We start from the raw sequence: 26,459 nt of genomic DNA on the forward strand, positions 1-26,459 counted from the left end.
TACATCTACCACATATACTTGTACAAGAAGTCTTCTATAAGACCCAACTAACGGTTAATGTATTTTGCATACATAATCTTAAAACAGAAAATTCTTTCTTCTATATTTATCACGACGGACAGGCCAATAAGGACCCTAATGAAGTATTTACCTTTTTGCTTGATTACATACCAGCCAACACTTACATACCACCCAACATAAAAGAGTGAAACTTTTTTGTGACAACTGCCCTGGGCAAAATAAGAACCATACTATTATAAGATTATGTTTGGCCCTTACAGATATAAGGCGCTTCGATAAAATTGAACATTATTTTCCCATTAGAGGGCACTCCTTCTTGCCCTGTGACAGGGATTTCGATTCAATTTGTGACAATTATTGTTAATTCAAGTGCCAAAAGCAAGTTTACGGTAAAAGAAGTTGAAACTAGTAAGATTCTTGATTTTAAGCGGCGGGATTTTAATGGTCGCCTAAGTATTATAAAAAGACAAATCTGCCCACCGAATCTCAACAAATAAATGTTCCTCGATCTCCAAAAACTCATTTTGCAATTTCGACCTTTAACCATTATGTATAGAGCTCCGAAACTCTAGGTTATGTAAGGACATCGGAATATATAAATAGCATTTTTGGTGTTAATCACTTCCATTTGGCTTTACCGAAACACAACAGCCAATTTGGCCCAAAATACCAGCATATCCTGAAGACATTTTGACAATTTTGGACACAAAAATAGACCATTTGCAAAACCTTAACCAGTGGGTATCAGAAGATAAGCAAATAAAACTATTTTTATTTCTATGTTTTATTTTATATTATTTCTTTAATTTTGGTTAAATATATTTTTGTGACTGTTTTTCACAATAAAATTACCATATTATAGGATTATATAAAAACCTAAAAAATTAAATTTCTTGTATAAAATGTATATTTCTGAAAGGACCTAAGTTATTTTTTTTTGAAAAATCTGTCCAATAAAGAAAATCCAAAATTCTAGATTGATTTGATTAATACACACCTTTAACCGAACCATACTAATGCAAAAAAGAATAAAAAGTTTAAAATATCAAGAGGTTAAAAATAAACATTTTTCTGTTTTTCTCATAACTTGAAAATATCACTTAGTCCCTTTACGAAATAATTGATTCAATTACTAAACTTACTTGTCAGTTGGGACTATGTTCAGTGAATAGTATATACAGTATTTTCTTACCAATAACAGACTTTGATTACTTAACTTAATTTACAACTTATCCTATTGGCAAGGACGCTACTCAGAGGGGATCAGAAATAAAAATATTGTTTTACTTATAAATTTATTAAGAATATTACTCATTTACAAATTATAATATAAAAAAATGGACGGTTACGAATAATATTCATTTACAAACTATAATATAAAAAAATGGACGGTTACATAGATGCTCAAGTTAAAATTTCGAGTAAATACCTGAAATAAAACATCACATAGAAGGTGGAAATACTAAAAAGAACATAAAAATGGTGCTTACCCCCAATAAAGTTATATAACCAATTCATTTGATTATCAGACTTAAGAGAAATAATGTATCTACACTATTTTGGGGGTAATTGCAAAACTATTTAACCAGATATTACTGTTAAACGCAATAAATATTTCTGAGGTGTAAATTGCACTCAACATAGCTGAACGACATGCTGGGTTTATTTATGAAAATATGCTCTATCAATGACACTATTCTGAATGCAGGAAATATAAATAACAATCAATATTTCAAAATTATTTATATTTCACTAATACTAATAATAGTAAATCCTAATCGATACAAATTATGTTCTTTCGTGTACATTTTTGAATTGGAATATTGCATATTTTGTACAATTTTATAGAAATGAACTGTAACGTATTTTTAAATTACTTTAACTTCAGTTATTGTCAAATACTTCGATATTATGTAATTTTAATGTATTTCTACCAAATAAGTTTTCTATAATAACTTAGTTGAATGTAGATAAGTAATATACGATGACATCCCTTCAGTTATTTGTTTTTTATTTTAAATTTACATACATAGAATTTCTAATAGAAGGGTCTAATTTAGAAATCATCACCAGTTAAAAAAAAGTTCAAAAAAGCATATATTTATTTATGAAAAATAAACATGAATTACTATAATTATTGCACTTTTATAGTTTCATAGATTGTTCAAAACAATACTGTAACTAATTTACGTATAATCCGAAATACTCCATAAATCAAACATTAATCTGTAGTTCTTCATCTTATACAAGAATAAAGTAGGCCACTAAAGCTCTTAAATATTACGTACACACATGCGTATACCTCTACTTGTATATAATCCATTTTACATAACAACAACGTATTTTACAACGTATATTAGGCGATTTATGCTCTCCTGCTATTAAAATAGAAAAACGAAATAAAACATATTAAAATGGAAAAATTTGTTTACGTAAAGGCGTAAAGTTAAATCCACACAGGCAAAACGTACGCCACAGAAACTAATCAAGTGGCTCTTTGATCTACATCCTAAATAATTGCAGTAAAGTGCATTCAAAATATTGTTGTTCTGGCTGGGTTATTTAGGTAGATCAATTAAATGTTATACCATTACATCGCGACTAGAAGGTTTCAGGTTAGATTTGAAATGTGGAGTTCATCGAAAATATCGAGTAGTTGAAATAACTACCCGATATTTCCGATAAGACGTCCAAGATTCAAATAAGTCAATGAAAAAATAATGTTAGGTCAGAATGATCAACACAGCTCTAAGGGAACTTTTAACTTTTACCATAGAAAGCTTCATTCGTGCAGGAATTGAAAACATACTAATCACTGCAAGAGAATTGCCAATGGATGAATAATTTCATTTAATAAAACGGAATCAATGTTCTTGATGAAACGTTTTTCACCAATGAGACGTGGTTTTATGTATTCGGGTACTGAACGAAAATTATTGTCTATGGAGTACTACATATCCATTATATATAGATGATGAATTGGATTCTGTGAATTGGGAGTTTGTGTTAACAATTGATCCAATAGACTTTGGATTGTGTTTCCCTTATTTTTCAATGAAACAATAAACGCACAATGATACTGACTGAAATTATTTATATATTCATAAGCAAATTTGAGTAAGGTGAAATAATGAATACGATAGATATTTTAAACACGATATGCAACCGCGTATATAGCTCGCTTGCAGATGTTTTTGGCAATAGCACAATTTCACAGAGACTGCCCTCCACGATCGCTTAACCTATCACCACCTGTTTTTTCTTATGCGGTCTGATAAAAGCAAATTGTTTAAAATCGATTAGAATACATCGCGGAATTGAAATCTAATAATATTTACTTGCTGTGCAATCTCACCACTTCTGTTACAGAGGAACTGTTAGAGAATGTATTTGAAAAGATGATTAGATGGATTAATAATAAATTAATATTTAATAAATTTGTAACTTTTATTTACTCGAGTTTCATGTAGCTTTTACTGCCAAGCGACATTTTAGAATATCCTGCTTGTTATCCAATACTTTTGCGCAGTTTTTGCTCAATGTACGTAACGTGTGTTATCGGGTAAGTTTTGGAAATAACAAAGAAAGAGTATTGAACTCTGTATCAGTCATAGGCATACGAATTTCATTAAGAGTCTCCCAAGTTAAAAATAGTGATTAAAATATCCGTTTTTACAATAAGTAGCCAACATGTGAAAATTGAGACAATCTTCTTCTTCCTCAGATTTTCCCTTTTCAGGGGTCGTTGTTCCTTACTCTTCTTGAGATAAGATGAGATCAGAAAAAACAATATTAAGAGGCAAATAAACATTTGCAAGAGTTAGAAGTAATTTTATATAAATAATGTAACTTTAATTGTTATAGTATATGTTTGTGTGGAAAAAACTATAGTATTATTAAAAACTTTAATATTTAAAATTATAGTCATATTGGTAAAACTTTTTTACTTATCTATATTCAATAATAAAAATGGACATATCAATTATTTAGCTTTCAATCTCAGTAAATATATCTTGTAACACATTAATCCTATATTATAATTGCACTTTTTAAGACACTACTTCAATGTGGCATATTTGCGCTGATACAAATTTTGATATGTGCATAATAAACATCAAAAGCATTACACAACTGTATTAAGTTCAGATCCATTGATCACAATAGATTTTTATATCTAAGCTAAAGTATTAAAAATTTACCTACATACATCTAAAAAGTGATTCAAAAATTTTTGTAAAGATATCTAAAATTTTCATTAAGTATATAATTTATCAACAATCGAGTCTATTCAATTAACTGTCAGATCTTTGTTAAACAGTAAGAATTGGTTGATCTCATATGCTATTAAAAACAAAGAATTTCATTATTGACACTCCTTAAGTCGATTTTCCTAATGAACAAATGAAATGTAACTAAAACCCCTTAATTAGTTGTTCAACTTGGACGAATCCTCCGATTTCCTGGAATAGTTGAAGAAACCACAATAGTCACGTAGGTTACCTACAAAATTATCCGAGAGAGAACAGCCAAGTTATTGAAATTGGATATGAGGATCCTATTTGTATGACACGTTTAAAATTTAGCTATTTTTATACTGTACTTATAGTAATAATTATTCTATACTTACATAAACTACAACAAAGAACTGTAAGTAGCAAGAACTGATAATATAGAATCTACATATGATATATGTAAAAAAACACCAATTGCTGAAACCAGAAATTGATAATTATCGGCATAACCACAGTATAGTGCATAACTCTTAAAATTAGAGATGGGAAAGAGTTAATTTGCACTGTTCCACATACCAATAATTGTACCAAAAAAAACTTCTAGAAATTGGAAAATTTTGATAAAGAATTTAAAAACCATGAAACACCAATTATATTCATATTTCTGTGCTACAATCTTACAGCGCTGAATCTTGTATTTTGCGGGAAATTATATATTCTTACTGCTTACAGCGCTGAGTCTTGTATTTTGAAATTACTTCTGATAAATTGGACACGAGATCAACAAATTCTTACATTAGCTTACCCACTATATAAAAAAAAAAATCGATAAATATATTTTTTCAACAGCCATTATTTTGCACCGTTGAATAATGACTTAGTTACTTTTTAAAGAATTTGTTCTGAAATTCATGTTCCCAAAGAAAAAAAATCTTGATCATAGTTTAATCCACGTTTGACATATCTCATAATAGCAAACTCGGGATATAGTTAGAATTGGTTGTAGTGATATTAAATTTCGGATATTAAATTTTTGTAGTGTCTATAACTATAATTTGAATGTGCAATATTCAGGAAACAATTTAGAAAGAAAAATCGACATTATGGAGACCTCAACATTTTACGCTAATTATGTAAAAAAATTCCAGCGCGTAGAAATGAAAATTATCTACAAAATATTTAAAAATAACATTTTGGAAATAGTAAAATTATTTTCTAAAACAAATATTTTATTTTCTATTGTAAATTATACATTAATTTGTAAATTAACAGAGACTATTTTTTTTTATTTTCGTTAAAATATACACTAAAATAAAAAATACACTAAAATTTTTTAGGTATACAATAATTTTTAAAAAAAATGTAACAAGTTAAAAAATTTATATCAATTTATTCAGAATAATTTTATTAAATTATGAATATTTTGATCTTGCAAACAAATTTGAATAAAAAACTACAAGTTGTATAGGTCCTCTAAAACATTCCACAGGCGTCCATTACTAACATTTTAATTTTTCAAAATAGGTTTGAACCTTCATGAAAAAAGCTCTTCTATTGCATGCAAAAAAGTTTTGAAAATTTTCCAATTTTCTGTACAGAGCTGGATCGCAAAATTACTATGCAAAACCAGAAAAAGGTACTGCACTTTTATGTACGTAATTGTTTTGGACGTAACTTCATTTCTTATACAAATTTTAAAAACATTTTTTTATTTTTTCAACTGTTATCGCAAATTTTTATTTACAAGCGAACTAAATTTATTTTACAAGCGCTCAGAAATTTACTTTTAAATAATGGTACAAGAAATTTTTGATAGGAAATTTAATTGCAAACAATTTGACTTGTACCCATTTTTGTCATAGATTTGATACTTTGCAAAATATACAGAATAAAGGTTGGAGAACGGGATCAACAACATGTATTTTTGATTCTAGAATGTTTCCTGGGTTTGCCATAACTTTTTCAAATAGGGCATTGTCAAATTCTAGTTATAAACAAACGGTCGAATACATTTCTATCAAAATCTAAGGTTTAACACACCACAACCAACATAAGCTATTTTTGTATATATCCAGACTGGTCTAGAAGTATTGACCAGTGAAAAGATTTTTATTTTTGATCTTTAATATTCCTTTTATTGATTTTCAAAACTTCAGGCTTTGAATTTATCAACGATCATTTATGGTGTATATAGTTTTATTCAGTAAATCTAAAATTGTATTTAGCGATATGATTAGTAAAATAAACACAAAAACATTATTTTTTTCCTAATGGTTGTTGAAAAAATAAAATTAACTCACGCTGATCGGTGTTATATCACCATATTGGTAATCTTACCAACAAAAAATAAAATTGGGAATGTAAAAAAAATAAAAGGCACTTTTAAATCATCAATCAGTCCCTTTTTAAGTTGCTTTACATATTTACGAAATGTAACTACCAAAGATAAACAATTTTATAATTTTGGCCATTTTCCATCAAAATGTAGTATTTATTTCATAAATATGTTCATCGTAGAAAGAATAATATTGTCATTAACTTAAAAATATAGCTGTCAATATGATACATATAAGAGAGGCACTTATATTTGGTATATTGGAGGCACTTCGTAAATATCCAAAGTCGAATATTATAATTTCTTTATCTGTGTAGAGCCATGGATCGGTACCGTCGTCGAAGTACATCGGACACTGATCACCTAAAAAGAAAACAAATATAATGTAATATATTTTAACCACAAGTGAAACTACTCATACATCGATTCAGCAAAAAAGGTTTCCGGAAATTTGTAATATGTACAATGGAACAATGACAACAGATAATTACAAGATAACCCACAAGGAAACTAAATTCCTGTAGTTGGCTGTATACTATGTATCACAAAAATTTTATTAAAAAAATTCGTTTAAGGTATAATAATAAAAACCCTATCGGGCTACATCACAGAACGTTTTCGGAATAACTATTCCATCATCAGTGCTATCTGGATGTACATGTTTGAAGCCTCTAAATGTTTGTAAAAACTACATTTAAAGGGTTTTTATACAAAACCCGAACTTTATACAAAAATTAAATTGAATAAGTCAACATATAAACAATATGTAGTAGACAAAATAATGGCGAATTAAGGACACATTGTATTACGTCTTCCTCTATACCACCCTGAACTAAATCCTATTGAGAAAATTTTGGGAGCAATCAAACTTAGGCAGATAGCCGAGGGAAAATTTAACAAACTAGGAGCAGAGGTGTGGAAGAAAACTTGCTATCACATTATTGGAGTAGAACTCAGGAGTACAGAAAAGAACATTTAATAGATGACGTAGCTGAACTGATCATACATGTTGGCGAAGATGATTCCGACAGTTAATGGTCAAATACCGACGATGATGAAGGTGACCTAGGATATGAACTTTTATAGTGACAAAATCAGTGTCATCAAAACTGTTTTTTATTGAGATATTCATATGTTTTTAATAATATTGCATTCTTATCTATTACGTTATTATCCAGTCGGTTTATTAGAAGTACGCATATTATTTGATTTGTAAATAATTTTGAAGTACAATTATTTAGAAATCTTGAAAATACAGTAGAACCTGCTTAATTCGAAATCTTCTTTAATTCGAATTTTTATTCTGGTCCCTAGCATTTCCTATATAAGTAATGGTAAAAAGTCGTGAATAATTCGAATTATATTTTGGATAATTCGAACTTCTCTACAAGCTAAAATGCCAATTTCATGCTGGAAATTTCCGCGAAAAGATGTAGTATTCTCTCTTGTCCTCACGCGCCACTTGTTTCAAGACATTCAAGATCATTGTACATTTTACCCGTATCTGGCACCTAAATTCTCCCCTACTCGGCACGACCCTTCAGTAAACTTCGAACATACAAAACTTTGACGTTATCGGAAAAATAGAGTCAATTAAAGAAGTAGAAAATCTGAGAGGGGACGAAGAAAAAATCTGAGACTGCCAAGGAATTTGGAATTCCTCCTAACACATGATAATTCACACCTACTTCTTCAAGGAGGTGGATATAAGTGCCTACTTGAAGAATAAGGAAAAAAATCTAAAGAGTGAAAGTAAGTGCAGTAAAGAACGAAAAAGGTTAAGGGAGCCAGAAAATCCAAACGTGTTTAAAAATGGTTCGAACAAGCCAGGGATAAGGAGATTCCCGTGAGTGGTCCCCTTATAAGAAACAAAGCTGAACAATTTGTTGTTGAAATGGGTAAAAACGAAAAACTTTAAGGCGACTACAGTGTGGCTAGACGGCTTCAAAGAACGCAACAAAATTTCATTCAAATCCATTTGTGGAGAAAGTGGGGCCGTTAATCAGTAGAAAGCCAACGAATGGAAAAAAATTGGAGGAGATGATTCAGGATATAGATGAAAGAGATATCTTCAATGTTGACGAGACGGATCTTTTTTAGATGCACTCCTAGCAAAACACTGGCATTTAAAAATGAAAAATGTCACGGAGGAAAACTAAGCAAAGATAAAGTCACTCTCCTAATTGGTGCAAACATGGACGGATCAGAAGTGCTGCCTCTACTGATGATTGGTAAGTCGGCTAATCCGCGTTGTTTTAAGAACGTGAAGTCAAAATCAGTGAAATATGTGAGCAGCGCAAGAGCTTGGATGACTAGTGATCTTTTCGGGAAATAGCTTATGAAATTAGACAAAAAGTTCATAAAATAAAAAAGAAAAGTTAGTTTGTTTATTGACAACTGTACGACCTACAACACTATTCCACTAATGGAAAATGTAAAAGTAATTTTTTTCCTACCAACATGACTTCAGTTCTCCAGCCTATAGACCAGGGCATCATAATTTAGCAGACGTTTTTTGGTTGAGAACATATTGACGGAAGGTTGCAACTCCCTTAAAATACAGTTAAACATTCTTCCAGCCTCGAATGTGTAAGAAAGCTTGGGAGAAAGTAACACCCGAAACGATCAAGCACTGTTTCAAAAAAGCTGGTTTCGTAAAAAAGGAGAACACAGAAAACGCTAACGACACTATAACAGAAAAGCTGCTTTCAGTTGACGGCTGGGAGGACGTCATTTCTGATCCTTCCATCTCTTATAAAGATTTTGTCAATGTGAATGAAGATGTTACAGTGCAGCCGAAGCAACGAACCATATTACACAACTTAGACGGTATTTTGAAAGCAAAAATGACGTAAGTCACTCTATTTTTATTTCACCTCAGAATACCTTAGAAGGCATTGCCGAGAAGCTAAATTCTAAAAAGCAGCTAAAAATTTCGGATTCCTTTGGAAAAAGGTAAAGTCTGTCTTTTTTTGTTAATTGTAACAATGTTTTTATTTTAAATAAATTTTTTGAGACAAATGTTTTTTCTTGTATTAATGACGAGTTCTCACTGGGCGATTTTTATTGGCCAAGATTTGGCCGAAAATACCAATTAGAACACCTGCCATAATGACAATAATTCACCATTTTTATAGCTTCTAAATATTTTAATTGGTATTCTTGGACGAATTTTGTTAGCCAATTTTTTTCGGTTGGCACAATTCGGGCAAGAATGGGAACGAAAACATCTGCAAAAGTGTTGATTTTTATCGTTTGCAGATGCTTTTGTAAGTATCACTGTTTTTTGTAGATATATTTTTAATTTGAATTTTTGGATAATTCGAATTTTTTTAACGGTTTTATAAACAATAATTTTGCAATAACTAATAATAGGGATTTTGCCACATTTAATAACAAAAGTGTAAGTAAAAACAATAAATCAAAGCCAGTTTTAAAAGATTTTGAACAAAAATCATTAAAAATATAAACGAGATGCACTTAAAATGCATTTTTGTTATGCACCAATGTAATTTTTTATTTATCACATGGGTCTCAGTCCATCACTGCAATAATTTCGAAGATCGTAATTTCCTCGTCTATAGAGTGCAATAAATTTAAGTTTGGGAATGCGACGTAGTGGTTAACGCAGGTGGACGGACTGTTTCTACCAGTGGCGGGCGGAAACAGGTAGATTTAAAATAATTTTTCACAAGTATATCCAATTAAGTTAACAATGAATCTGTTAATTTTTATTTTCATAGTTCTTAATCATTATGAAATTTATAGTCAGTTGCACTCGAAAAATAATGAGTAAAATATTAGGAGTACTTTAATAAATAACAAATTCCTCAATACTTACAATGTATTAACATTAACAGGAAGAAAGGGTTTCAATAATACAAAAAAAAATAAGTAGTTTATTTTAACTAATTAAGTAATATATTTATTTGTCTAAACAAGAAGTTAGTTAGTTACGATTCCTCGCATGATTCTAAGATCTCTATTCCTGAATTTAAATTACAATCTTCATCCTCAGAAAAGCTTTCTCCGGATAAACCAGTATTAACAAAAAATTGCTTAAGTGGTCCAGCGTAGTGACTAACAAATGTTCTTTTTCGATTTAAATGTTTTTATAATTTTGCGCGTATTTACATATATTAATCCACTCCTCTAATAACACTTCTTCTGAAAATTTAGTTTTTGCTATATTTTCAACATCATTTATATTAAATGTTGTATTATGATTTGTCACTCTACCTTTTATCAAAGCTCATATTTTCGATAGGGTTTAACTCCGGATGATAGGGAGGCAAATGAAGACCTTGATGTCCATGATGTTCAAGCTCAAAATATAATACATATAATACATATACAGAAAATAATCATTGAATATTGTTGGTGAACGATCTTTAACTCGTTATTAGTTTCGTAGACAGTCGTTAATAAGCTTCTTATGAAATTTTTGTCAAAAATAGAATTTGATTTATTATGAAATTTTAAAAGTTTTTATGGCTTACATTACGGTTATTATTATAACAATTGACTTTTTAATTATAAACATGCACCTGATTTTAAAATTCACACGCATATTAACGCACACAGCGTTAGGTACAAATCCAGTCTCTACTCCAGCCTGAACAATAATCAGCCTTTTGTCCTTAGAAATCGGTTTCTTTAAAGTTGTTCCACTTTGATCTGCCCAGTGATATGGTGCAGTATGGCTGATGTGTACCTATATGTCTTTCATTGGTATAAATTATGGTTCTACCCTCAGATCAAAATTGAATTAGCTGCTTTAAATATTGTATTCGTTTTGAACGAATATCATAACTTTTCATTAATACACTCCTATTGTCTTCGGATTTTCGCATTGTCTTTAGATTTTCGCCACCTACAGTTTGTTCGAGATGATTTGAAGAGTATCTGTTCAAAAGTATGATGGTTTTATTTGTTCCTATCTTTTTAGGAGGCATATTGTTAAGTAACTATTATTAATAACTAAAATAAACACACTATAGATACCCAAAATGACTTAATAATACACTAATTACTACTAACAATATATTAAGCACTAATCTAAAAAAAATTAATAAAATATCCAACACGATCAAATCAACATGTCAAACGCACTCTGCGATACGTACTTCTCAAACTACGACACTGGCAAGCAGTACACTGGTCGTTTCCATGGTAACACTAGTAAACACGATTCACTGAGTCATATTTCCAAACTTAAGTTTGTTGCAGTATGCGTTTTAGTTTGGTTAGTATAATTCCACTTCCAGTATCAGTGTCACCAGTGAATAGAAGTACTCTAATGATAATTGTGGAAATAGTGATAAGATAAATTGTACATATATAGATTCTGTAGAGGAGATGACAATATCTGTTCGGGATGGAAAATTTCTCTTTTCTCAGAGAGGAAAAAAGTATCAAAGATAATAATTAAAAAAAAAATTTCGTTAAGAAATGGTGGTGTGGCAGAATTATATTAGATAAATTAGTTCTCGTTAAAATAATTAAACAGATGGTAATATAATCAAAACACAATATGCTATTTAAAATATCTATTGACCCGCGTAGTATGTACACATAAGTTAAGCTTGTCCTCTGTTAACCTCGCTGTAGCACGATTAATCATCCAAGAAATTATATTTAAACTCGATACAAGAGAATGGAAGTCCGTCATAAGGGACGAATGATATATCATACAAACGTATGTCTTCTTCTAGTTGTCTAATTGGAGACGCTTGCAATATAACCCCGGCGGTGTACGAGGGTTTAAGTCATTTCAATTCCCTAAGAATCGACAGGAATCGCGTCACGTTTTCGCGAGCACACAACAAAATAACACACGATAGTTGTTTGGAATCCACGAACTAAGAAACAAAGTGATTTGCATTTCAAGCCCTTTCAAGACACAACGCCTTTCATTATCTTTGGTTTCAAAAATTTGTTTTATGTATAATACTGTCTTCAAAAAAGTTAATAACTTCGATTAAATCAGCAACAATAGTATAGAACATAAGACAAATCATCATACGACATAACTGCTTAGACTCAAGAAAATTATGCAACTACTCATATAATATTGGAAGCTCTAAACACGGAAAAAAGAAATAGATTTTGGTACCTATACGAGGGTGGAACTCAAAGAAAATACCATACGACGGATACAGTTTGCTATGTCGCAAAATCTATATTTTCCATTCCTATTACAATTTATAGATCGGAAGCTAGATCGAAAACCTTGAAAATTTGAACAGAATATCTATAATGATTTCAAAAAACTGATTTTTATAATGGGATGTTATTTGCTCGTATTTGCTAGGTGATCAGAGAATATTATTGATGTGAGCGAGAAAGACTATCGTTACGGTTAACTTGAAGTGTATGCTCGGTTGGATGAGTTGGAGTTTACGCATGATACAAATTTTTAAAATACTTAAAAAATCATCATCTATAATAAAACACGTGTTGTGATACAATCAGTATTAAAATTATTAATTGATATACGGTAATCATACGATAATTGATAAACGGTATACATAATTATTAATAAATCATGAAAGAACATTCTGGTTATGGAATTTACAGTAAAAGTGATATTGAGTTTTAAATAACACATTATGTACCAGAAGAGGCGTGAGGTTTTAGTGATCTGTGGAAGCAGAGGTTAAGCTTTCTAAAGTAAAAAAGTAAAGTAAAATTTAAACACATTTCTTCTTCTTGGGTGTGCCTGCCTATCCGTTACGAATGTTGGCGATCATCATGGCAATATTTAACTTATCTTAAAGACATTACTTTACCACAAATATTCTCGATTTAGTAAAGAAATATCATATCTTAAAATAGCCAATCGTATTAGCAATTTACCAGCTTTGCGTTTATCGATTTTTTGCATTGTTGGTTGCCTGCTATGGGTTTAGCATCGGCCTGCACCACATGTGACGGTATATACACCAAGCAAAAAAAAATAACGCGGAAAAAATGTTAAAAATTTTAACCACAACTTAAAAACTTTGATTTTTTTTAAACTTCGATCAAGTAAGACGCTTTATATTAACAAGATTATTATTTAACATAACAAACATTTAAAATGATGAAATACTTACGTTCTCTTTCATATTCCTGCATTTCTATAGCTACCGAGGCACCCTCAGTATAATTCCATGAATATACATCCTGTTTCAAATCGCAAAAAGGTCCAATAGCTACAAAAACAGTACTATAAATAAAAACTACTAATAATTGTAATAGTTTATATCAATGATGATTTGTTTGCAAACGTTAGTCCATTTTCAATAGGTAAAAAAAAAAAAAATAGTAAGGTCCCTGAAGAAGGACTGAAACTGCAGAGTCCGAAATCGGTCGTCCAAGTTATTATACAACCAATTGTAAGTATTTTTTTTTAATTTTCTCTTGTACGTATTTTTATACCAATATTTTTTATCTACGTACCCTGTGACATCAAAATTTTGTTCAAATCTGCTCTTTGGTATACCCAGCAACGATACTTAGAAAATGGATCCAGTTCATCATATGTGATTAAATATGATTTCAAATTTTCTTTCCAGAATCCTATGCATTTCATTCTATAGTCAGGATCACCTAAAATACAAATTTGTGCTTAAATAACTGCTGAAGCTGTAAATTTATGAGAAAAACGTATTTATAAAAGACAACGAACAAAAAATATTGCAATATACAGGTTAGGTTAGGTTAGGTTAGGTTCAATATGAGTGGGCGCTTAACCACTCTTAGTCTCGGCCTAAGAGGTCTATTGTGGGGTTAAAGTATAGGTCTAGGTTAAAGTTGTCCTGTTGTTTTTTACAAAGTCTATTGTGGCCGTTGGTGACGCTTCTATGAAGTCGTAGGGCTCGAGATGATAATGATCAAATGTATTGAGCCTTATCATGTCCAAATCTGGGCAGTTGCACATAACGTGTTCCACAGTCTCGTCATCGATTCGATTCTTTGAGGCTTTGTTTTTAAGATATATTAAAAAAATCTCAGAATTTTATTAAATTTGTTACTAAAAAACAGTTTGAAAACTGTTTTATCTTAAAAACATTTATAATAACTTTCGACATTTTTTATGTCATACACTTGTATATAGGCTCACTGAAAAGCTGGTGAAAAAACACACAAAAAAATCCACTATGACCAATAGGAAACCAGATAGCATTGTTTTTCTTAAAACCATATTTCCATTGTTTATTAATAGTAAGAGATGAAACTGTAAAAGAAGATCTAAATTTTATGATACAACTGATAGATGGCATACACAGTGAAGAAGTGAAGAAGTATATATAACCCGTTAAAATGATGGTACTCGTAAAATACAGCCACTGAAAAGTGGAGGGGAGAACTCTCCGCTGCAATAGCTCAGCCTGTTTCTTGTTATTGGTCATAGAACGTTCTGTTTTTGTTTTGGAAAGTATGCTCTTTCACCAGCTTTTCATTGAGCCTACTTACAACCGTGTGATATAAAAAAAATATCTAAGTTATTATAAATGTTAAGAAGCTAAGAAGTCAGCCATTTTCAAACTGTTTTTATAACAAATTTAATAAACCTTATAAATGAAGCCTTAAAGAATCGATTCCTATTTATAAAATACCTCTAGAGTAACTGTTTGGGCAAGCACACTTGTTTAAAAACTCGCTCTCCAATATAAACAAATTGAATAAAATCAAAAAGACAGTCAAGGTTTGATTTCACGTCCAAAGTGTCTATGTATCTGTTTATACGTATTTCGCCCTAATAGGGCTCGTCAGAACAGCTATTCATACGCTTCTCAACGTGAAAAATAAATCTTTTCTGTCTTTAAGAAGCAACAATAAAATGGCTTCGATATGGACGTAATAGCGACATCTGATAATAAATCCGTAAAATAGTTTCGAAACACAATTCAGATTTCTTCTTTAATCTGAGCCTTCTAAAAATTGCAAGGCAAAACAGACGTTAATAGAGACATGGGGAATCTAAAATTTGCATTCCACGACATGTCTCCTCAACTAAGAAGAATTCCTTAGCGAATTGGTTTCTTGTACTCATACAGAATAGATCCGAATAAAATCAAAAAGACAGTCAAGATTTGATTTCACGTCCAAATTGAATAACTTATAACCTATTTGGTCGATCTATTTGAAATTTTTGATACTTTAATAATTCATTAACTGCCACTTTTTTAAAGTAGTTTTATTACATGTGTTAATGCAAAAAACAAAAATAATTAACATTTATAAATTACTACAAAATAAGTGTTTTTTATAATTATCTCGTCCAATTGTTTATGTGTTTTGTTTTGAAACTCAAAATAAAGAACTTTTTATGATCTAAAACTTCTATTTAAAACATTTTTCTCTAGAACATATAATAAACTGTTCACATGCAAAAAACTATGTTTTTCACTTTTTATCAGCCTCATATACCTTTCAGAACCTTCAAATATCTGTTTAAGATTTTTTCAGTTTTTTTTCATTGGCTGGGGTATATGTGCTCCTTGATGCGACAGTGTCCTGTTAGGAGACCTATGAGAATTCACAGATCATTCTTATTCATATCTAGTAGATCTTTCAGTCCCTTATTCGAAGGTTAATGTATAAAAGTCTCTAAATGTTTGAGACCCGTTCGTTCGTATCAGTGGTTACATTTCATCCATTCCACCTAGTCCAATATTGTTCTTTTGGCTGTGCTTCTTGGTATGCCAACGAAAGGCTCTTGGCCTGTGAAAGTTTCTTTCGTCCCTTACCTGGCGAGTAGGACCGCCTTTTCGATTCCTTCAATACCAGTATGTACAGGCACCCAGAGTAAACTTAAGTTTGTTACTTTTTCCAATCCGATTCAGACTCTGAAGACAGTTCCAAACTAACTTAGGAGTCAATCCGATTCGATTTCAGTGCCTTTAATGCCAAATAACAATAATAAATTATTTTCCAAAAGATAAAAAAAAAACATAAAAATAAACTTACTGTAAATATCAACAGGTCTTCCCAAATGATCAACAGAAAGACAATAGTTTTCGTCAACAGCTACTTCTTTTTGTTCGGTATCACAAACTGAAAAATCCGATATATTTTCTTTGCAGTAAATATTTGGACGAGGACTCAAAGTAACACCACCAAGAATTCTGAAACAAATGACATTTGCAATAACAAAATACAAGAGCTATAATACAGTAATATGAACAAAGTGGTTGTAAAGTTGTTTGCAAAGTAGAAATACAGAAACCTCTAGAAAGTTCTAGAAAGTCTAACCTTGTTTAACAAGGTTAATATATGTAAAATTTAGCGCGATGCAGCCATTAGTATATTTTGACAACTGCATAAAGTTGTATTTAGAAAAATGACGCATATGGGGAAAACAATTTTCAATCTCGTATTAAATAATATTATTTGAGACATAAAATGGCAAAGAAAAGAAAAGCTGGATAAATATTATGGACCTACTGCTTCTTCAGACTACACTGCCAAATTTTGGTTCCGTGAATTTCGTAGCAGCCGTAGATCAACAGACGCAATTCCATGAAATGGTTTTAGCTGATCCTAAAGTGGCCACAAAAATTAGTAAAGAAGACACTTGAATATGAAAAATTCTCCTGCCGTTGGGCGCCACGTTTGCAGACCACTGAACAAAAACGTAATCGTGTGACTACTTTTCAGCAGTGTCTGGACCTTATGAAACGCAATCCGTCGGACTCTTGGCGTCGATTGGTAACCGTTGATGAAACCTGAATCCACTACTATACACCAGACACCAGAATGAACTCACGACAGTAAACAGAAGTCGACAAAAGTGCTCCGAAGCGGCCAAGAGTGACGCAATGAGTCGGCACAATTCGTCGTTGCAAAGGCACAATTATAATTGACTATCTTGAAAAAGGTAAAACTATCATTTGTAAATATTATTGTGCATTACTGAACAAATTGAAGCAGGAACTTAATGACAAACAGCTCCATTTGCAGAGGCAAAAAGTATTGTTTCTCCAAGACACTGTGTCTGCTCACAAGAGCGTTGTAGCAATGGCAAAAATTCACCAGTTGGGCTTCGAATTGTTTTCTCGTTCGACTCATTCTCCTGATTTGGTCCCCTCCGATTATTGTGTTCCCAAAGCTGAAGAGATGACTCGTAAATAAAAAATTCAGTTCGAACAAAGTCATAATTGACGAAGCATAGGGCTATTTTGCAAAGCTTCTAAAATCGTATTATAGGGACGGCATAAAGAACGGATAAAGACGGAGAAATATTATTGTTCGACCTACCATGTCACACGTGACATGATGGGTCGGGCATATAACGATGTAGACTCTAATTAATATGAAAACTATAAATGTAAGACAATGGAGGAGAAGGTCACAAGAAAGGTGTGAATGAAAGGACATCCCATCTTGGATTATGATGCCAAAAGAACAAGAAGAATTAATTTGACTTATACTAATTCTCACATCAACGATATACATGTAACTTAAATGCTTTGTTTTAATTTATATAAATTGAATGATGGCGCATATGCAAAAACTCGCAAGACCTATTATATCTTGCAAAACTCAATAAACCAAACTAACCACTTTTATTTGAATAGTTCGAAATAAGTATTATATTAACATTAATGTAAACATTATTTACCTTGTTTCAAATGGTACGTCTCCTTTTTGAGTAAAATTGAATTTTCCTGCTACTGGACATTTCACTGGTACTGGATTTTTCTTCAAATACAAATCGTACTTCCATTTAACTTTGTTCTGGAATTGTACCCAGGAGCATACAGTACTGAAATCGTCTTTAATGACAGCAATACCTCGTCTGTATCTAATAATGTTATGATGTTGCGGTACAAAGTCAAAACAGATGAAATCTTTTTGGCTGTAAAAAAAAATTACAACTTAACACATTTGTTTTGTACAAACACATACAGATGAATAAGTAAACAGTTGTCAATGAGTACAGGTCAAATCTCAATTGTAACATAATGAAAAATTTGGCTTCTTCATGTTTATATACATTAATCTCAAACACATAGGGATAATTTCTTGACGGAATATGCAAATATCTCAACAGAGATGCCGCGATGGATATTGAGGATGAAAAATGATTCCAAATATGAGCTCACACTATCTGTTAGTATTTAAATGGTTTCTTTGTAAAAATACAAACGGAAAATAAGTAATAAACATTCACGACATCTATGATCTATAATACCAATTTAACATTTTAATCGCGTATTTGTAATAGAGGGCGCTACTATTAATTCTCACGTCAGATATAATATTAAGGCATAAACCATTTTTTGAGCATGCGTAGTATTATTGGTAGTTTTTAGTAGATTTTCGACCTGGTTGTTGATATATTCTCTAAAAAATTTATGATCATACTGAGTACGGGCTTAACATTAACATCAACTTAGCAAAAACCAAATATGTAATAATCAGCTGATATATAGAAGCTCAGTTGAATATAAATAATAGATCTATTGAACAGGTTCTTCTTCTTCTTCTTCTTCTTCTTCTTCTTCTAATGGCGCTACAACCCTTTGTGAGTCTTGGCCTGCTTAACAATGTTCTTCCATTCCGCCCTGTCGGATATTTTCCGTTCATGGTTTTAAGATCCCTCTCTACGTCATCTATCCATATTTTACGGGGCCTTCCTCTTGTTCTATTTCCTTGGGGCTTCCATCTCTGGACTACTTTTACAGCTCGATTATCTGGCATTCTTTCTAGGTGATCAAGCCAGTTTAGTCTTTATGACTTTACAAATCTGCGCTCTGCATTAGTTCATCCAGCTTGTGGTTCATTTTATTTCTCCACGAACCATCGCTGCATTCGGTTGGTCCAAACATCTTCCTTAAAATTTTGCGCTCAAATATTCTCAGTTGATTTTCATCAGTGGCTGAGAGGGTCAACGTTTCACATCCATATGTGACCACTGGTCAAATTACTGTTTTGTAGATTCTAAGCATAGACTCACGATTCAGTAACTTACTATTCATTAAGCCTTTGTATGCATAAAAGCACTTATTACCGCTAAGAATCCGTGCTTAGCCTATTGAACAGGTTGGAAGATTTAAATAACTTATAGCTACATTAAACAGTGAGTGGGACTGTGACCTAGAAGTGGAGATAAGAGCGAAGGTATAGTCCATCCTGACGTAGGGAAGTGAGACATGGTTACTTAATGTGAATGAATCGTGTGAAGACTTTTGAAATATGTTGTCTCAGAAGGCTGCTTAAGACCATGTAACAAATGATGAGATCCTTCTTTTTCTTAGAGTGTCGTCTCCCTACGGAGGTTGACAATCATAATGGCTATTCTTATTTTTGAATTTGCTGCTTTAAACAAATCAATAGATCTGCATTGATACCAATCACGTAGATTGTTCAACCAGAATTATGATAGACAGATAGATACGTTTATTGACAATTATTACACAGTAAACACTACATGTCATGTCACAATATAAATAAGTCACTTTTGTATACATAGGAAATAACTAAGAAATAATACAAGAACACATAATATAACATATACAGTGAAAAATAGAAATATAAAAATATAAGAATATAAAAAACAATTCAGTTAGGTGTAACATAGTTTTCATAAAAACGACCACACCAGGAGTTCAAACAAACAAATTCCTGTATACTATAGAAACAGTATTCCAGCAGGAAGTGTTTCGGTAATTTATAAAATTTGGAATTCATTGCCTTAATATCAATATTTTTGTTTAGGTTTAAAAAACAATTATACAGATTATAATCTATTGTATTAAGTTGTGTAACACACAATCTGGAATATGGCATAATGATATGACTTTTGTTTCTTGTATTGTACTGATGTTGATCAGCATGTGTTTTTACATCTTGTATATTATTATAAATAGTTAACAAAGTTTCAAATATATATATTGAAGGTAAAGGAAGAATGCCATACTTTTTAAACAAGGGTTTACAGCTGGCGCGATATTCCGCTGAGTCAATAATTCTGATTGCTGCTTTTTGAAAAGTGAAAACTTTATACGCATAGGACGAGTTTCCCCAAAGAAGTATGCAATGTCAGGATACTATGAACCATTCCAAAATAAACTGACCTAAAAATATCTCGACTCACAGAAGTAGCCAATCTGCGCATAGCAAAAATCTGTGAGGCGAGCTTCTTACACAATCCTTCAATATGGTGCTACCAGTTCAGCCTTGTATCCATAGTAACACCTAGTAACTTTACTGGTTCAGATGGTTTAACCCATCTATTAGAACTAAATATTATTTTCTGGGTTTTCTGCTTGTTTAATTTAAGTTTGTTACAGTTAAACCAGGTTTTAGATTTTTCTAATATTTCCTGACTGTAGTCAGTTTTACCTCTGAATAATAAGGTTGTGTCATCTGCAAAAAGAACACAGTTGGTGTTATCCAACACACTTGGTAAATAATTTATATATCAAGAATAGCAGAGGTCCCAAAACTGATCCTGGTGGTACTCCGGTTGAAACTGGTAAAGGATTAGATTCTTGATTATTAAATGTAACAATCTGTGTTCTTCCTGCAAGATATGATTTTAAAAGGTCGTGTATGGTACCCCTTATTCCATAGTACTCCAATTTTATCAATAGTGTTTGAATATCCACACAATCAAAAGCTTTTGTAAGATCACACAATAAACCATTAGTAGGTTCACCTGCATCAGGACCATGACCAATATGTTCTATTACTTCTAATAAAGCTTTAGTTGTTGAGTATTTTTTTTCTAAAACCAAATTGAGAGCTAGATATAATTGATCACACAATAAACCATTAGTAGGTTCACCTGCATCAGGACCATGACCAATATGTTCTATTACTTCTAATAAAGCTTTAGTTGTTGAGTATTTTTTTTCTAAAACCAAATTGAGAGCTAGATATAATTGATTTGTTATCCAAATAATTTGCTATACGATCTTTAATTAAGATTTCAAAAATTTTACTTATTATTGGTACTATGGTAATAGGTCTGTAATTGTCTGGAGCACTTTTATTTCCTTTTTTATGAAGTGGTATTACTTTTGATATTTTGAATACATCAGGCCAGTAACCCTCGTTAATACATTTATTGTTAAATATTATTGTGAGTGGTTCAATAATTATATCTAGCGATTAGTTAATAATTTTACTGCTAAAACCATAGTAGTCAACACATGAGTATTTTTTTAATTTGTGTATGCATTCTTTCACATCCGATGCTACTATTGGACACATAAAGAACGAACTCGACCTTCTAGGTAGCCTGCTAAGATAGTGGTTTACGTCATGCTCAGAGTTTCCTATTGATTTGGATATAATGTCTGCTATATTCGTAAAGTATTGGTTAATCCCTTCTGGTGTTAAGTTCAGATTAGACGTAGTATTTTTCTTATAGGTTTCTTTTTTAACAATACTCCATATTGTCTTACTTTTGTTAGTGGATTTGTTAATTATGTTGGCATAAGCAGTACGTTTATCAGCTTTTATTGCTTGCTTGTATTTCTTTCGCATTTGACATTATTTAATCCAATTTTTTCAATAAAATCCTTTATAAAAAGATATATAAAAAACCCCGTTGGGCTATGTTAAATTGACAAAACGTTTTCGGAATGAGTATTCCATCATCAGTGTCCTAAAAAGTATTTAACCACTTAATTAAAAAGAACATGAAATAATTTAAATTTTGACTAAGGTTAATGTAAAATGTGGTTAATACTTACAGGTTAATACATGAATGTAGCCACTAAATATGGAGGTAAAAACCCTTTAAAAATTGAAGGGCTGAGTGGATGAAGGAGGTATGTAACATTTTTACAAAAATCTAGTTATTCTCGTAGATGAAGGAGGTATGTGTTAATATGTTTTGTGGAACTAACAGTAGCACTCTAAGAGCCATATTAAGAGAAATACTAATGTCCAGAAGGAGGTATGTATCAACAACTACTTATATTTGTAGTGGATGACGGAGGTATGAAACATAAATAGCACATACCTCCTTCTTCCACTAGTGTCCTGATCAAGTTCTGTAACATACCGCCTTCATGCACGTAACAGCTAGCTGTGAATGAGCTGTTCACCATTTGACAAAAACGATTGTTGCGATTAACACGTGTTTTGCGAATTTAAGTTGTGTTAAGTAATATTGCTCACATTGATAATTGAAATGACTTCAAGGGGAAAGATAATGTTACAGTTAGCTTTAAATGATAATATTTTAACTGCCAGCGAGAGTATTGACAAAAATATAATACAAACCATGAAAAATGAGAATTCTAACCTACAAATGCCAATTTCATCAACAAGTAGTGACTATTCTACAGGCAAGAATGAAGTTCGCCAAGAAGAATGTAAGTATCTTTTTTATAAAATATGAAATTCACGTAGGACTATTTTGTTATTATCAATGGTACCTATTTTTTATTGTTATAGGGAAAGTGCCATATACTTTCACAATGTGTCCAAGTGTTAACTTGGAGGTAAACAGTTCTGCTCTGACTTCAAATGTATAGTTTAATATCTTTTGTTTTTTTAATCAAACAGATATTCGAAATTACAAGTAATACTACAGTTTTCCTTATGTAAAAACTGACATTAATTAAAATTAAAAAATCTAACAAAATATTTCCAACTGTTATTATTATGAATATGGAAATTAACAAATTTGGCAAAAGTTTTATGTCATGACTTGGTCAACTGTTTTGTTATGATTATTATGTAATTTGTCATAGCAAGACACGACTTATAATGTGCTAAGGGTAGATTAAGGGCCTTATAACTACTTCAGTAAATTGACTATATCTTTTGTTTTTCAGATGATGGAGAAGACAATAAACTAAATTTCATTTAATATTTTTTAAAGGGTTTTTACCCCCATATTTAGTGGCTACATTCATATATTAACCTGTAAGTATTAACCACATTTTACATTAACCTTAGTCAAAATTTAAATTATTTCATGTTCTTTTTAATTAAGTGGTTAAATACTTTTTGGGACACTGATGATGGAATACTCATTCCGAAAACGTTTTGTCAATTTAACATAGCCCAACGGGGTTTTTTATATGCCTTTTTATAAAGGATTTTATTGAAAATTTTTTTAATATATGGTATACAGCCAACTACAGGAACTTAGTTTCCTTGTGGATTTTATTATTTAATCCAATTGTCAATAGTATGTGTTTTTCTATAAGTTTCTTTACAATCGTAGAGTTGTTTTCTTAAATTTCGAAGTTTGCGATTAAACGAATGAATAGCATGTTTCACGTTCTTTAAAGGAAAACAAATGTTGTATTCTTCACACATATACCTCATAAACAAGTCTGTCACGTTGGTTGAATTACAGTGGATATCGTCAAACACAGCCCAATCTTTGGATTTAATTTTTTCCACGAAATTCTTAATATTTTTTTCATTAATTAGTCTTTTAGACATCTTTTTTTAGTCTTTTCTATACTTGTAGACACATTTTTTAAACCACTTATAATAGCAAATATACCCAACTGATCAGATATTACAGGATCGTAGACACCTGTATTTAAATTTTGTTTCATTAATATTAGTAAATATATTATTATCAAGGCAAGAGCTTGAAGTAAGTGAAACTCTTGTGTTCGCTTTTATAAAATGTTTTAATCCGTACATGGTTAAGAAATTTCGTATTTCACAAACGTGCCCTGTGTTTACTTCCATATTTATGTTAATGTCCCCAAGTATCATTATATTTTCATATTTTTTGTAGGCGAAATCAATTAAAGCATATAATTTAGATTTGAAAACAGTAATATCCCCATTACAAGATCGATAAAGTGCAATTATCAGAAAACGATTATTTTTAATTTCAGAATTTAGCATTCAATGGATCACAAAATTTGTTGTCAACAGGCTCAAGTTGAATACGTTTAGAACCATAGATAGCAACACCTCCATGTAGTCTGATTTCTCTACAATATGAAGTGACAAGTTGAAAACTGTCCAAATTTATTCTTCGTAAATTATAATAATTTAAACAGTGTTCCGAAACACAAAAGATGTCATACTTATTATCCTTAAAAAATACATTTAATTCCTCTACCTTATTAGTGATTCTTTGTACATTTAAGTGAAACACAGAGCACATTTCTGTAGTATTACTATAGTTATTATAGTTATTGTTTCTGCATGAAGGAACGAAAAAATTCATTAATATGTATACCTCCAAGCCATAGTTCACAATTTAAAAGTCTTTGGAATGTCCAAAGAGAAAAAGAGAATTGTTGTTATGAGATGTTATGCAGCGAAAGGTTTCATATTTGGGTGATATTCTACGAAATAACAAAATATAATCTCATAAATGTCATCTTGATAGGTAAAGTTGAAGGTTGAAGGGGCCCTGGGCGAAAGCAACAGCTGTGGTTCAGAGTGCGGCATACATGATATCAGTACGATAAGAAGAACAGCGGAAGATGGATCTCTGTATATTCGATAACCAGTATGAGACCTCAAGAAAGAAGCAGGTTAAAGGGTTCTTATAAATAAATAAAAAAAAGTTTGATGTATTTTAAAATATACCTATTTTAGTTCTGATATTAAAAGGCCCATTCAAAAAAAAAAATGGATCGTATTGTTTATTGGAAATGGAAAAATTATTAAGATAGCATAAAATAACACTGTTTTTAGTTTCCACGAAATGTTGTCAACTTTACATGTTTCATTGAAACATCTGGTTTTTAATAAGAATAATTTTTCTTCAAGTTGACTACTATATTCTGTGGAAATTAAAAACAATGTTTGTTTTATATTATTAAACTTGAAACGTTCATCAAGTAACCGCCAATTTCATAGAGAGATAAATTATTATTAATTGTTTTAATTGCAAATGATTTAATAATAGTATTGAATTCATGTTATGCAAATCTATTTATGATGAATAAATCTTTACTTGGGTTTTCTTACTTGTATTTTCCACTTTTTTTTTAATAAATTATTACAATTTCCTTAGAAATCGTATTTTAAAAATTCTAAAAAAAAATTTAATTGTAACTGTATTGTCACAATGTGTTCCTACATAATGTAGAGTAATCGAAAAAATCATAATTTAATAAGGCCATATAACCACATATTTTAGAGTTCGATAGTATGACGCTGAATTAGAATTGTATTGTAAGGATGATAAAACACCCACTGTCAAGGTGTGGTCAATATCATAAGCAGTCAAGGAACTGGTAGACTATACATTCGAATGAACGATGCAAAAGGACCAGTACTTGGGAGTACCGTAAACAAAAATGCTTTCGCAGGTTCTGGAGTGGTTCCCGTATAAGAGTTTTAACTGTTACAAAATTCCTCGCTGACAACCAGATAGGTGTCAGACTGTGACAATTTGCCAGACTTAAACCCAACAGAAAATCTTTGAAAGCTAATGAAGAAAGAAATATCTAATGAAATTATAACCAGTCAGCGTCGACTTATTGAACGCTTAATAGAAGTATGGTACAGGAATGAAACAATTCAACAAAACTAACAGAAAGGCATAGAAAGTACAAGCAGGTGCCAGGTAGTCATTGCTCCAAAGGGTGACATAAACAAGTATTCAACTTGATGTATAATTTCATGTGTTTTCATGAATTTTTCCATCTCTTTTTTAATATTTGTAAATTGTATAAGTAATATAATAATAAAAAATAATAATTTACTGCTAAATCACAGTAAAATAGAAATAAACACAAAAATATGTTTTATAGCTCTCAAGTTGTTAAAGAAAAAGTTAAATTTTACAAGGTGGCTCTAATAATTGGATAATCCACTGTTCCTTGAGCTTGATCCTGGTCATTGTTCGTGAGATCCAGTCTCTACGAATCGTTGGTAAATTTTTTGGACCATACAACGACTGACTCCAAGCTGTCTGGCCACTTATCTTT

At 31.1% G+C, this 26,459-nt stretch overlaps 1 protein-coding gene across 1 annotated transcript in view; it reads right to left on the minus strand.

Moving 5' to 3' along the window:
* Window positions 1-5,565: 5,565 nt before the first annotated feature.
* Window positions 5,566-26,459, minus strand: part of udt (protein undicht) — a 34,095-nt gene continuing 13,201 nt past the window's right edge. Inside the window, exons 6-10 of the mRNA XM_072526285.1 lie at window positions 18,200-18,436; window positions 16,546-16,703; window positions 14,032-14,181; window positions 13,686-13,784; window positions 5,566-6,951 (exon numbers count right to left, since the gene is read on the minus strand). Of these exons, the coding sequence (XP_072382386.1) occupies window positions 6,788-6,951; window positions 13,686-13,784; window positions 14,032-14,181; window positions 16,546-16,703; window positions 18,200-18,436 (808 nt within the window). The 3' untranslated portion in view covers window positions 5,566-6,787. The remainder of the gene's footprint in view (window positions 6,952-13,685; window positions 13,785-14,031; window positions 14,182-16,545; window positions 16,704-18,199; window positions 18,437-26,459) is intronic.

This window comes from Diabrotica undecimpunctata, chromosome 3 (assembly GCF_040954645.1).
Source record: "Diabrotica undecimpunctata isolate CICGRU chromosome 3, icDiaUnde3, whole genome shotgun sequence".
NCBI lineage: Eukaryota > Metazoa > Arthropoda > Insecta > Coleoptera > Chrysomelidae > Diabrotica > Diabrotica undecimpunctata.